The sequence below is a fragment of the Acomys minous genome (genome assembly GCF_964271855.1).
Source record: "Acomys minous genome assembly, chromosome: 2".
Lineage (NCBI taxonomy): Eukaryota > Metazoa > Chordata > Mammalia > Rodentia > Muridae > Acomys > Acomys minous.
In genome coordinates, this window is record NC_140484.1 from 79,329,960 (window position 1) to 79,345,069 (window position 15,110).

At 42.9% G+C, this 15,110-nt stretch overlaps 1 protein-coding gene across 2 annotated transcripts in view; it reads right to left on the reverse strand.

Moving 5' to 3' along the window:
• Positions 1–228: 228 nt before the first annotated feature.
• Positions 229–15,110, reverse strand: part of ACSM1 (acyl-CoA synthetase medium chain family member 1) — a 47,185-nt gene continuing 32,303 nt past the window's right edge. For both annotated transcript variants that reach the window (XM_084767365.1, XM_084767364.1), the window contains exons 7-14: positions 10,328–10,407; positions 9,421–9,544; positions 7,049–7,129; positions 6,488–6,589; positions 3,794–3,921; positions 2,802–2,901; positions 1,515–1,634; positions 229–551 (exon numbers count right to left, since the gene is read on the reverse strand). In XM_084767365.1, coding sequence (XP_084623491.1) covers positions 465–551; positions 1,515–1,634; positions 2,802–2,901; positions 3,794–3,921; positions 6,488–6,589; positions 7,049–7,129; positions 9,421–9,544; positions 10,328–10,407 — 822 coding nt within the window. In that variant the 3' untranslated portion in view covers positions 229–464. The remainder of the gene's footprint in view (positions 552–1,514; positions 1,635–2,801; positions 2,902–3,793; positions 3,922–6,487; positions 6,590–7,048; positions 7,130–9,420; positions 9,545–10,327; positions 10,408–15,110) is intronic.

A 15,110-nucleotide genomic window follows, 5' to 3' on the forward strand; every position in this document is an offset into this window, starting at 1 on the left:
GACTGACAAAATGGTTTGGCAAGTAAATGTTGCCACCAAGCCAAAGTTGAGCTCAGTGGACTTCCTCTCTAGCCTGAGCTCTTGTAGGCTTTGGGCAGAGCCCCCTTTCGGTACCCCTGTGTCCTGGCTGTGAAAAGGGAGAGTCTGACCATGGAGTACCTCAAATTGACAGTTAGGGAAGATTATGGAGGGCAAGCGTTCATGCACAAAATGACAGACCCCACAGTGTGCTCTCAGGTCAGTGTTTTATTCCCATAATCCAGTCTGAGAGCTCACTGTGGCCATCTAAAGAACAAAGTACTTCCAGGAAGGGTAGATTTTGGAAAAATAAAAATGTTGGGGTCTTTGTTTTCTCTTTCATACTTACCCTTCCTTCATTCCATCCTCACCCCATGCCCACCCCGCCCCACCCCACCAGGCAAGGACTAATGTCAGGTCACAAAGATGCTCTGGGTTGATGCTGCTCATATCTGACCAAACTCCTTTTGTCGAAGTTCTTTCCTTTTGATTTTGCCTGTGACAGTTTTGGGCAATTCTGGAACAAACTCGACCTAGGAGGGAAGAAAGTCGTCCTAATTTAGGTCTTCTGTGGTTTCCTTCGGTCCTGTACTCCTTGCTTTACCTCCACCCTGTCCTGGCTGACACCTGTGGTGACCTCCATGGGCTCCGCTGAGTGTTGGAGGTCTCTCCTGACCCTGGAGGAGGGTGTGGTTGTGTGGCTCACTTTACCCCATGAATACTGGGTGGAAGTGGAATGTGTCCTCACCATGTGGAAGAGCTTGGAGCCACTAATATTGGCCACTGTCTTCTCTGCCTCTTGCAGGACAAGGCAGGTGCCTCTGTGGCATGCCCATCCCAAGATCCTGACACTTGGAAGGCTGAGGCAGGAGGACTGAAAGTTTGAGGCCAGCCTAGCTATGTAATAAGTTCTAGACTACCCTATGTTACACAAAGAGACACTGTCTCAAAAAATAAAACAAAGGAAAAACAATATTGCATACCATAAGCCACAACACAAATTTTGCCACCAGCTTAAATTGCAGGACAGTTTTCAATTGTCCTGTGACTAGATCATCTCACTATTATTGGACATATTTGCAGGTTTACACATGGCACTTAAAACAAATGTAACACAATAAGTATTTCAAAATATATTGCATGTTCTAAGAATAAATATTTCCTTTTGTTAGCTTCATGTATACATGTTATTCGGGTTGAAAATACAGTTTATTTCTCACAGCAAATCACATTTAAAGTATTGATTTTTGTCTTCATAAATTTTACAGGATAATAAATAATGTATATAATTTTTGAGTACTTTCCTGATATTTCTCTTTTGGTTAATGTGCATCAGTGTGTCCAACTTGGATTTCTGGTACAGGGTAGGGATTCCCTAAGAAATGCTCCTCCACCCCCCTCCCCACAGATCCCCCACCGCCCATTCTCCCCCCCCCCCCCCCGCCCCATTGCTGCCCACAGTGGCAGCCAGTGAGAGCCAATCCAGCCTGGCTCACCTTCCTGGGGTACTTATATGGTGCCGTCACTGACTTCACGTGCTCCTGTAGCTCTTTGGTAAGCTGTTCTTGATCATGTGACAGAAACTCTGGGGCCAGGACAATAAAGGCCTTCACCACCTGCCGATTGGGAGCAGAGGTCAGATGCTAGCCAACTCCTATTCAGAGCTCACCGAGTCAATGGACAAAGCCCACTGGAGGCTGGGGTTGCTATCTGAGCCTGGGAGCGCTTTGGAAAAGTGGGAGAACCAGGTTCAACTTTATGTTCTCCCCATTTCCACTGCATGCGATGGAAAAACATCTGGTCTCTCTTAACCTTACCTTTCTTCTCTGTAAAATGGGTACAATAGAATTTCATTCCTCACAGGGCTTTTATAGAGAGTCCATGAGGACACAGAATATATATGAAGCAAGTGGCCTGCTTAAATGTATTATTACTACCATCACCATTATTGATGTCAATATGTATTTACTGTGTACACTGTTCTGTATCTGGAACTCAATGGGCAATAATAATTATAATAATAAATTAAAACAGCAGTGGCTGTTATTAACAATATTGTGATGATTTATTTTATTTTATACTATTAGTTCCATCCCCATTTACCTCACTTGCACAAGTCCTGGTACACAGAAGTGTCCAATAGACATTGTTAAGCCAATGCATGCTTGTTCTGAAACTCGCATTCCTCTGTGTGCATATGTGTGCGTGCGCACATGTTTGTGTGTCTATTTGCACACGTGTGTGTGCCCCACTACTGTGACTTCTCAATAAAGATGGACTATATCCAGGAAGCCAAATAAACCCTCACGCTGCCCCCATTTGCTTTTGTCAGGATCTTTTACCACAGTAACAGAAAGGAAGCTAAGATGTCCACTGAATTATCCCTGAGGCCTAGAGATTTCATTTTAAAAGGACTGCAATGCTTTCTGTTGTACTTTATTTTCTTCGGGATTTAGGCAAGCTACTTAAATGCCCCACACCTTTCTTTTCTATAACAGGAATGTGAGACAAGTTCTCGGGGCACTGGGTTTTGATTTACTTTTTAACTTTTTGCCCTAACTCCAGGCACAGGCTAATAGGTTTCTGGAGGGTGACATGATTTAGCACATGGCAGCTCACTCAGTGTCAACCTTTTTCAGACCATACCATGTTAAGTGCGTACATATGCCAGTTCCACCCTGAGTCCACCTTAGGTTCTTAGGTTATGCTAAGACCTTAGAAGTCTCCCCACCCCAGCCTCTCCAGTTTCTGCATGCAAGAAGAGGCATCTGTGTCCTCCTTACCTCTCCTCGAGTCTTGTCCGGGCTGCTCACGACAGCGGACTCTAGCACCGCTGGGTGTTCTGCCAAAGCATTCTCCACCTCTGCAGGTCCAATGCGGTACCTGGAGAAGCAACTGTTCTAAATGGATGCCAGGGCTGTAGAGAACCAACTCTTACACCTGGTACTTTGAGAGTCTCATAGCCACTTGACACAGAGGGGGGAGGTCATAAACAGCCAGACACTTGAGACTAGTATTTTCAACCCAAACTATGAAGACTGGAGCATTTAATATTAAAACTATGTGGCTCAGATGCTCCTAGGGATGCTTCACTTGTGCCCCTGGCAAGAGAGGTGGCAGAGTGATGGCTCCTTATGAATCTCTGTGCATTTGGCTAAAATGGCTTCTCTCAGCATCAGAGGCCTCGGGATCCTCAAATCGTACCCTAGAAATGCTGTGTCCCTTCCTCATCTCATCATGTCATTTTATCTTTTTGTTTTATAGATTTTCTCTCATCCTTTCCTTTCCTTTTCTTCCTTTCTTCCTTCCTTCCTTTGTGGCACTAGGGATTGAACCTAGGCCCTCACAATGGAAGGCAAGTCCTTTATTACTGAGGAATATTCCACCCACTTAAAAATTTTGAGATAGAAAGGGTTTTAGAAAGTTGCCCACACTGGCCTTGGAATCACTGTATTGCCCAGGCAGCCTTGGATTTAGGCTCTTTCTGCCTCAGTCTTCTGAATACATGGGATTATAGGCCTATGTCACTTCTATGTGGGCTCCTCTTCATAACTGTGATGTCTTACCCTGCCTTGAACTTTATTTTAATTATTTCTTTTGGCTGCAGAGGTGGTGGAGGTGTCCAGGTACCCAGGTAGTAGAATATTCTAGACATGGCTCCTTTTAGAGTCAGACTGAGGCTCCCATCTCCAAGCCATGGAAGAATGTCAGGCAGGCAAAGTTTCATAAGGCATTTGAAGGTGCCAAGAGCCAGCCCAGGACTAGCCACACCTACCCAGAAGCATTGATGACATCATCATCCCTTCCCAAGAACCAGAAGTAGCCTTCGTTGTCAACAGTTGCTCTATCCCCACTATTGTAAAAGTCCCCAGATTCTACTTCAGATGTTTTCTCTGGATCATTCTGCAAAGAGAACAAAGTACCTTTGTTGAAGGTAGTGAGCTTAGAGTTGATGAACTTAGGGTGATGGCTGGGTTTGAACTCTGCACCTGGCACCTGGACAAGTCCACACAATGTGGGCTCCATCTTTGAGCACCATTCAGCTTGTATTTAAAAATAACATCTGACTTTTGTGCAACTCTCTTCAAGAATAGTTTCCATTCTGAGCTATAAGCTCAGCATGTGCACCAAGGGGACAACTGAGAAGACCCAGGAGCTGCAAGGGAGTTCCCTTTGCCAAGTACAACCTAGTATGACTCTCACAGGAATTCCATGAGATAGGTGCTTCATAATGTAAGTTTTCTGGTGACAATACAGAACAATATAAAGTAAGAATAACAATAAGAAACAATACCGCATCCCCATATGCCCTTTATCTAGGTTCTTCCAATGCTCAATATTCCAATCATGATATGGATACTGATCCATTCTCCGATTTCTCTCAGATTTCACGTGTGTGTGTGTGTGTGTGTGTGTGTGTGTGTGTGTGTGTGTGTGTATGTCTGTGTGTGCATGTGTGTGTGTCACACAATTTGCTCACAGACCAGGATTCTTCATCCTACCATAGCAGCCAACCAACACAGCAGCGTCATCCCTCCGCTCCATCATTCTCCTCTCACCAGCTCTAATCCTCCAACAACATTTAATCTCTAGGATTTTTTTCCTTGACACAACATGATAATTGAGCGTATGTGAGGGTTACAATGTGATAACACACATATAATGGGTAAAGATCAAATACGGAAGAATGACTGAATTTAAAAATTCACCAGAACATTTAAAAACATATTAAAATAGGCAGAAAGAACCAGGGAACTGAAAATACAGTTGAGAGGTGGGCGCGGGGGTGGAGAGAAGGGGAGGGAGAAAAGAAGAGAGGGAGAGCTGGAGAGAGGGAGAGAAAGGAAAGGGGGGGAGGTAGTAACAAAGTGAACAGAGTCTAAGGGACTTGTAGGACATCCCAAGGCCACAAAAGATGCACTACCAGAGCCTCAGAAGAAGGGGAAGGCAGAAGGGGCATTTGTATACATAATGGCAGGAAAAGCTTCCAAATTTGAGGTAAACTAAAAAAGCTGTGTCATATGATCTTACAGAAAGGAAATATGTGAAATAGACAGTTTCACAAAGTCAGAAAGGAGATGAGAGGTCAGCAGATTCTGGGGTGAAAGGTCAACAGATGCTGGGAGTGAAGGGCAAGCAGATGATGGGGGTTAGGGGCCAGTGGGCACTGAAGAAAGATTCAGCACATGCTGCGGTTAGGGGTTAGGGGTTAGGAGTTAGGGGTTAGGGGTCAGCAGATGCTGGGTGTGAGGGGCAAACAGATGCTGAGGGTGAAGAGTAAGCAGATGCTGGGCGTGAGGGGCCAGCAGATGACGGGAATGTGGGGCAAGCAGATGGGGGTGAGGGGTCAGCAGATATTGTTTTTAAGTTACCAGTATTATCTGTATGCCCAGCTAGCCATCTATCAAGACACTGACACTTGTTATATTTTAAAATAGCTCTAGTTAACCTGGGGCAGGGCAGACGTTAATCCCCTAAACTACTTCCCATAGTGGGGCAGGTATCCTATACCTATACCTATACTTATAGGATACCTGCCCCAATCCCATGCCATCTGCTTCTAATAATGTGTATCAAGCTACCTCCCATCCATAATCCCAAATACTTGCTAATGTTCTTCTTCTGGGCCAAATCCTCCATCCATGCCAGCCATGTGTTTCTCTTCTATCTAACCCATGGCAGCCTTCCTCTCTTTTTTTCCCCTGGGTCTTTCTCCTTCCTCCTCATGGCAGTCTTTTTTCTTCTTCCCAAAATTCCCCTCTCCCTCCTCTCTCATCTGCCTGGGGGATCTTAGCCACACCTCTATCTCCTCTGCCCTGCCCAGGTGGGATGGCCTTTATTAATCAAAAAAGGTGAATCACAGAGACAGCAAGCAGTAATTAGCATCAAAATACATCAGACCATCCCCCAAGAAGCAGCTGCTGGCGTGATGGGTCAGAAGATGTTGGGGTGAGGGGTCAGCAGATAACATCAGAATGGTTGGAGAAAGGAGACTGAGATTAGTAACCCTTCCATGGTCCATCTTGAAGCCCAAGAATTCCCTCTTTGGGATCACTACTAAGCAGGAAGGTCGGTGTTTGTATTATCACGAACCTCAGGAGGCCTTCTTGTAGCTCAACCCATTTTCTGCAGTCCCCCAATTTCTCATTTAGGGTATGGGGGCACTAGACCTGCTTTGGTCATTTGGCATGGGTAAGACGTGCAATGCTTTTAATTGCAAAGGCACAACTGGGCTTATTGGAGGCCCAATCTGGTGATTCTGAGGTCAGTCTTGTCTCTGCTCCATCGTGTAGCTCTTAAATCTCAAGTGGGCTAGGACTGAAAGGGCTGTGACGATGTGCCAAGAGCTTAGAGTGTAGTTAAAATGGGCTTCCTCAGGTTGGAGTGGAGAGAAGATGACTTGCAGTCATCTCAGGGTGCAGAGCAACTGGCACGCAGTCTTGGGCTGAGTGGGGTGGGATGCGGTTACCTCATATCCCATGAAGAGGCCTAGAGGTCGGGTGGGCTTGATCCTGATGCCAATGTATCCTTCGGTGTTGGGCGGGAGGATGCTGCCCTTCTCATCGATGATCTGGAACAAGGAGCCTGTGAATCCCACAACGAGGGACCCGCCCAGCCCTCTGTGTCACTACTTGGCTCACCAGGAGACATTCATAAGATAATGGGAACCACTCATGGAGAAACTGTCAGGAACTAGAATAAAACTGACAAATTATTTGAATCAGCAAATATGGAGGCCAAGAGGAGGGGTGCTTTGTTTCATGGGAATGTAGCTATTCCTGCTGTGTCTCCAAACCAGAAAACAATGTCACCAGCGGATACGATTTATTCATCTTCCCCACACGCTGTGTGTGATGCATCTCTCTGCCAGGTGAGCTGCATCAGTATCCACAGTAAGGCATTTCTGACTGCAGGCTTCCACAGGAAATCAGGGAGCGGGGTGACTGGTGTGAGGGTATGGCTGGTTCTACCACCTGCTCTCACACATAGCTCCCATAAAGTGCTCCCCATCAACACCCTCAGACCAGACCTGGATGTCAAAGGGACGAACAGCCTTTCCTATGGAGCCTCGCTTGAGCTTCATTTCCCGGAGGATAGCACAGCTAATTCCCTGTTTATACAAAAAAAAAAAAAAAAGACAGAGTTTGGCTAAAGCAGAGTCACACATATGACGTCCAATTAGAGGCCATTTGTTGTAAATAGGCTTTAGGTTCAAGGCACTGACCCAACTCTATTCAAAGGACACTTGTTATTCCAAACATGGGCTGGATCTGTACAACAGATAGGGTTGAGAGACTCTAAGGAAAGATTGAAACAAAGCAGGTAAGCCCGAGGCTGTGGCACATCAGGTGGAGGGTGGACATACATATCCACCTGGCTATTGCGTAGTGAAGGGAATCGTGCCTCAGCTCCTTGGGGATAGACTGAGATGGTTTAGGCTCTTATGCCTCTCCCTCTGCCAGTATTTCTTAACCCTGTCTGTCTTCCTCATGTTTTTGACTCCTCCATGTAGTTGTCATTCTCTTTGTTTTGAGTGCTTTACAGTAAAAACACTTATCTTCTCCTCAGCCATTTCTGGGAGGCAATGGACACTTGCTTTTCATTGTTCTTGAAAATGTTTGGGAACAGCTACCACCTCCTCTTTTCTTGGTGTTTTGAGATAAGTCCTCTCTATTGTGGCCAGGTGAGCTTAGCATTCATTATGTAGCAAGCTGGACTTGAACTTGTGATCCTCTTCTTAGCCTCTTAAATGACAAGCTACCAGCACACACAGCACACATCTCTCTATGAGGGATCTTTTTACACAGTGTGAAGTGAATACTAAACACTCTGTTGAGGACTATCCTAAGAATTATTCAAATGCTGAGAAGAGTTTATAGAACATTCATTTCTTGTGGTATTTTCTCCACTCAGTACTTTTGTGCAGTTCAAGTTCACAGGCATATAACTATTATTTGGCTGTCTGTTTTCCTGAATGGACAGCAAGAATCACTAAGCTATAGACTGTCCCACTCACTTGTGTACACCTAGCATCTGGCACAATGCCTACCTAAACTACACAATGACCATAGTGACTTTAGTGTGAGCTATGGGCTTAGCAGTGTGGCCAGCACTTAACATATGATGATTCACAAATAGTGGCATTATAATAGTATCCATACTAGAAAGGAGAATGCTAATACTCAGAAAGATTGACCAATGGGCCTATGATCTTGAGGTTTATAATGGTCAGGGCTGAGCTCCTGGGTGAAGAAGTTCTCATCTGCTTTGCCAATACTATCACTGTAGGTCAATGAGACTATTTCTGTTACTGTAGGTGAGAGACGGAGGCCATTGCTTGTACTGTAGGGCAGTGAGACCATTGAGTTCTCTGTAGGAGAGGGAGGCCATTGCTCTCATTGTAGGTCAGTGAGGAAAGCATGATTGAATGAAGAATGTGGAATGCATGAAGGAAAAAAGCACCATCCATGCAAAAGTCACCAGTGCGGCTGGGTCTCACCTACTCTTTCCTCGTCTGTGTATAAACTATGAATCATTCAAGAACAGGTCCAGAGTCATAACATTTTTTTCAGTTTGGAAGCAAATCAAGTCACTGGTTTGCTTGTTTGTTTTGGTAAAAATATCACATAAGTATGTGACCAATACCTAAAATATTCAAGGTATTATAGGGCCTGAAATAGCAGACATTCATTTATTAGCTAGAGAGATACTGGGACATGCCTTTATCCAGCCACTAGACATTAATGGCACATGTCTAGAAAAGATGGCCACTAATGAAGTCCTTGAGTTTTATAAGGTGCGTGATACTGTAAATGCCCTGACCATCTGCTAGCTCTGTGAGTCTCTGGGATATCATTCAGTGTGTGTGTATGTGTGTGTGTGTGTGTGTGTGTGTGTGTGTGTGTGTGTGTGTGTGTGTGAGTGCATGCATGTGTGCTTTTGTAACATACAGATAGTCTTTTCTTCTTCATCTACTATGCTACAATCTCATAATTTAGCCTGTGTTGTCCTCCTCAATACCCAGACATGAACTTTGAAAGCCAGCTCCCAACCACTTCTTTGTGTAGCTGCTCTAGGATGAGGGTAGAATTGGCAGGATCTGCTGACTGGTCTCTGCACTACAGGAGAGATCATTCTATCCCAGTACCCCAGGGAGCTCCCCTGGGCTAACAAACCCAGGCAATGTCAAAGTGTTTTTTAAGTTTTGTCTAATAGCTTTCAGTTTAGTGGTCTCTCAATGAGTTGATATATATGTTCTTTCTGCAAAGTGGGGATAAATTATCCTTGAACCCCAAAGGCCCTCCATTGGCTTTGAGTCACACAATGGTTCATGAGTAGCCCACTGGCTGTGCTCTGTAGCTGAGCTCATTCAAATGGTGCAGAAGGAGCCTGTTCACCTACCGTTTCTGACTGTCCATAGACCTCATGAATATGAATGCCTGTCCTTTGCTTCCACTGCTCGAACTCCTCAGGCAGCAGGCTCTCCCCACCACAGGTGCAATGCTCCAAGGTGGGGAACCTGAGACTTAGGGGAAGGCAAATATGTCAGGCATGGATGCTCTGCTGGAAATACAATGCATCAAGAGCATGCAGCTTGGTCATTCAGATTATTTATCCATTTGCTTTCTCATTTTTAAATCTACCTTCTGTTGTTTTCCTGATGGCCACAGCCAGAGGGATGCCACTCACTCTCTGTAAATCCCTGCCATTGTTTCTAGCAGGGTGTGAGTGGGTGATGGTGAAGATGTTGGGTCATATCACTGATGTTTTGGTTAAGTTTGGATGTTGATGTAACAAGAGGGAGATGAGTACTTATAAGAACTCACCCTAGAAAAACCTTCCTATGTGTGCAAAAAGGACAACTCTATAAACTGTAAGTGGTGAGGGACAAGACTCCCAGGGACACTAGGCCATAACAGAATTTTACTGCTTGCTGTGAGGGATGTGCTGTGTTCCAAGAAAATAAACAGTGGTTTTATTTAGGAGACAAATAGAAGTCTCTGAGGCATTGACAAAGTTCCATTTTTCTGGCTTAGCTCAGGTGAGTGCTTGCACAGGCATTTTTAATAGTTCATTAGTTGGTAAAGTTTTATCATAAGCAATTTTGTATTTTTTGTTATGTCACAAATAATAAACCTCCCCACAAATGAATAAATCTATAAAGGTCTGAGGCTGCAGGCCCAGGCCTTGAGCTAATTAACTAGACTGATAACTATTACTACACCCTCCACACCCCTACCATCAGAAAACCTGAGGAAACACAAACCATGACACTTAGAGATTGCTGTTACTAGTCAATCCTACATACTTGCTCGTTTTCTGCTGAAGAACCATCCGATATACGGCTGGTGCAGCAAGGCACTGAGTGATGGGATATTTGAACAGTACCTGGAAATGAAGAGATAAGGAATTTTATTTTTGTAGCTAAGGTTAAAAATACCAGCCAATTATTAGCACTTAGGTTGTGATTTCTCTTCCAGGAAGGCCTATTTTTGTGTTAATTACTTTAATACATGAACACTAGGCATGGATTTCACACATGGCATGTGTCAGGTACTGTGGTGGCAAATGCAAAGATAGCTTATTATTGTTCTATACAGTATAGAGGATAGATTCTAACAGAAGAGATAAACAAAGATGCGTTTGATAAGGTGGAAGTTGGTAGATGTCATGAGACAGATGTAGAGCTCTACCAAGAACACAACAGAGGGCAATAGGTTGGTTGGGTGTTCCAAGGAACTTATGGAAGAAGGCACTGTGACATGCACAAGGTGTCCACAAACAGAGAGGTGGGGACACTCATGAAGACAGAAGGTTTCATAGGATAAAAGTTCCAGGAGCTGAACAAACATTTGGCAAAGTAGAATAATGTCACTTTAGATGCAAGGCCAAAGAACTAGAGATAAATGTAGGAAGAATGAGGTTGGAGCCTAAGGCTCTAAAGTACTCAATTTTCATCATTATTTATTAGAGATGAGGTCATCAGAGTTTCAGATTGGGACTGGAGGTAATCTGAAAGAGAAAGGCACATCAGAGAGGATGCATGTCATGGGATCCACCCTCTTTGACTTTAAATGCTGTTGCTTAGTTCGTCTGCCATGGTTTCTTTACCCGAAGGTGAGATTATTCACATATTATATTCCATGGGCATTCCTGCTGAAGGGTTGGCCTCCACTCAGTACCTCTCTGGAACAATCAGCTTTGAACTTTTGGCTTCTATTTCAGCAGGGTCTCATGTTTAAATCCTTCCTGTAAATCTGAGTTTGAATCACATCCATGCTCACTGCCCTCATTCCAAGCAGTATCATTCTGCATCCTAATAACCTCCCCACCCCGATGGCAGCCATCTGTGTGTCTAATCCTACTCCAGGCAGATGAGACAAAGTACTGAGACAAGACATAGGTAACTTAGAACCAGAGGTGACATCTAGTAAGCACCCACTAGTAGGCGCTCTCCAAAAAAGATCCCAATATGGTCATCTCAAGTCCTTGTCTTCTGAGCTTCTCTTCCCTGGCTCTTGGCAACAGAGAGCCACTTCAAAGTACCTTAGTGGAAAGTAGAATACAGGTGCCCTTAACGTAGGATGACATTACAGCTTTATAAGTCTATCATATACTTAACTATGAGAATTAATTCTCCTAACTACTCAATATCCTAGTTTAGCAACACAGTATCTCTTAGACCTTCATTTGTTTCCCCTTGTTGGGTTACTTTTTCCTGGGTAGATGTGAAAAAATTGTGTGTCAGTGACACAGACAAAAATGATGTAAGTCTAGCTTGCACACTGATGAATTATTAAGCTTACTTACAGGGGTATGGTTGAGGGGTTACCTACAGGAGTGTGGGTGACCCCTAAGGAGGTTCATCAACTGGAAAGTCCTATGCTCACATGAATAGTGACATCTTGAAGCTACATAGAAGGTATGCCCTTTCAATTAGCCTTCTACCTCCTATGTATGTACTCTGGTACTCCCTGACACTGTCTGTAGCTGGACAGGATTATGTGCAACTTTGGAGAATCAGGAGAGAACAAGTGGCTGTTACTTAAGGCAGGGCTCTGGTGACCTTTCCCCAACTCCTTCAACAAAGTAATGCTAATAGCCTAGTCATGCAAGGGTATCGTAAGTGCAGGAAGCCACAGCTGCTCTGATTTTGAGATGGCATGATAATGTTATACCCAGTATGTCATGTTTCATTAAACCCTTTTTATTCACCAGGTGACTAGGAGTTGGACTTACTGCATTTGTCCAGCATCATGAGAGAATATTATTCTGTATATTGGTAGCTTAGGGGAAGATCCAAGTTCAAAATTGTGTATGCAGTTGAATGTGTGCTCTATTTATTTATTCTGGCCAAGTGTACTACTTTGTTTACTGGAGAAATGGAGGTGAAGAAGATTGCCTTAGAAGAGACATGAATGCCAGGGTAGACCCTTGAAGGACTGTGGGGCTCAGGAATAGGCTGAGAGTTGTGGTGGTTTGTGGCTCTACTTAGTGAGGAGTTGGCATGTCTTCCAACAGACTTAGCAAGAGGGAGTTTAGTTGAGTGGGGTTGGCAGAGAGGAAACATTTTAGTTCTTGAATATGTGGAGTAAATGGATTTACATTAAACCTTATATCTCATTTTCAACACTAAAGACTAAAAATAAATATAAGGTTTTATTAAAAATTAATAAAAGACCAGCAGACTTCCCTTGCTCAAGTGCTAGCCATACCAGTCAGAAGAAGAGGTAAGTGACCTGCTTGCTCGATAAACTGCCCTACTCCTTATTTCGTTTTCAAAGACTGATTCCCCGACTGCACTCCCTGTGGCAAGCCCTCTACCCTCAAATCTGAGAGTCTTCAGCTGCTCAGGTGCTGGCCACACCAGTTAGAAGAACAAGTACAGGACACATCCTCAGAAAAACAGAGATACCCCTGCTGTCCCAAAGGCCAAGCTAGCCACCAGATGTCCAGCCCCCAACCTGTTCAGAGACTCCCTACTGGGTCAGAGATCATGCTGATTGCTAGAAATCTGGGCCACAAAGACCAGAAAACCAAGGAGGAACCAGAAACATCCATCCAACATACAGTGCTTTGCCCAAACACCAATCTAACAGAGACAAACTAAAAAATCAGCACCTAGATCTATAATCACATCAAACCCAGATGCCCAGACACCAGCATAAAAATACAGTCAACATAAGTCAGGGCAATATGTCACCACCAGAGACCAACTATTCTACTGTATCAACCCTTAAATATTCCAATACAGCTAAAGCACAAAACCAACTTTATGAAGATGATAGAGGTCTTTAAAGAAGAAGTGAAAAAATCACTAAAGAACATTGAAAGAAAGAAAAACAAAAATTGGAGGAAATCAATAAATCCCTTAAAAGTACATGCCCTTAAAACAACAACAACAACAACAACAACAACAACAACACAACCAACCAAACAGGTGAAGAAAACTGTTCAAGACCTGAACATAGAAATAGAAGCAATAAAGAAAACAAACTGAGAAAATTATGGAAATGGAAAATCTAGGGGAGTTAACAGAAACTACAGACACAAGCATCACCAAAAGAATACAAGAAATGAAAGCAAGGATCTCATATATTTAAGATATGATAGAAGAAATAGATTCACAGGTCAAAGAAAATATTAAATATGAAACATTCTAGACACAATAAATCTAGGAAATCTGCAACACTATAAAAAAAACCCAAACCTAAGAAGACTAATAATAGAAGAAGAATAGGAAAAGAATCTCAGATCAAAAATCCAGAAAATATATTTGATAAAATCATAGAAGAAAAATTTCCTAACCTAAAGAAGTACATGCTGGTCTGGAGAGATGGCTCAGAGGTTAAGAGTATTGTTTACTCTCCCAGAGGTCCCGAGTTTAATTTTCAGCAACCACATGGTGGCTCGCAACCATATATAATGTGATCTGATGTCCTCTTCTGGTGTGCAGGTGTACATGCAGGTAGAGCACTGTATGCATAATAAGTATATAAGTCTTTAAAAAAAAAAAAGAAGTGCATGCCTATAAAGGCTCAAGAAACTTACAGAACAGCAAATAGACTGAAAGAGAAACAGAAGTCCCCATGTCACATAAATAATCAAAACAGTAAACATTGTTCAATTTATTCAGCTAAGAACAAAGAAAAAATATTAAAAGCTACAGGGGGAAAAGGCCAAGTAACATATAAAGGAAGAACTATTAGAATTATATCTGACTTCACAATGGAAACTCTAAAAGCCAGAAGGGCCTGTAAAGATGTTTTGTAGATTTTAAGAGACCACGGATACCAGCCCAGACCACTCTACCTAGCAAAATCTTTCAATAACCATAGATCTAGAAAATAAGATTTCCTATGAAAAAAGTCAAATTTAAACAATATCTATCCACAAATCCAGCCCTACAAAAGTACTATAAGGAAAACTCCAACCCAAGGGAGTTAACTACACCTAAGAGAACATAGGAAATCAATAATCTCACACCAGCAAAACCCAAAGAAGGGACACACACACACACACACACACACACACACACACACACACACACACCACTACTACCACCACAAAATAACAGGAGTTAACAATCATTGTTAATATCATTAATATCTCTCAATATCAATTGATTCAATTTCTAAATAAAAAGACACAGGCTAACAAAATGGATATGAACACAGGAACCATCCTTCTGTTGTATACAAGAAACAGACCTCAGCATCGAAGACAGATATTACCTCAGAATAAAGGGCTGGAAAATGATTTTCCAAGCAAATGGACCCAAGAAGCAATAGACTTCAAACCAAAAGTAATTGTAATCAAAAGCTATGGAGAAGGACATTTTATACTCATTCAAGGAAAAGTCCACCAAGATGATGTTTTGATTCTGAATATCTATGCCCCAAATACAAGAACATTCACATTTGTAAAAGAAACATTACTAAAGCTTAGATCATACTTTGAACTTCACATATTAATAGTAGGAGACTTTAATTCCACATTCTAACAAATGGACAGGTCATCCAGACAAAAGCTAAAGAGAAATAATGGAGCTAATGTATGTTCTTATTAAAATGTATCTAACAGACTTCTGC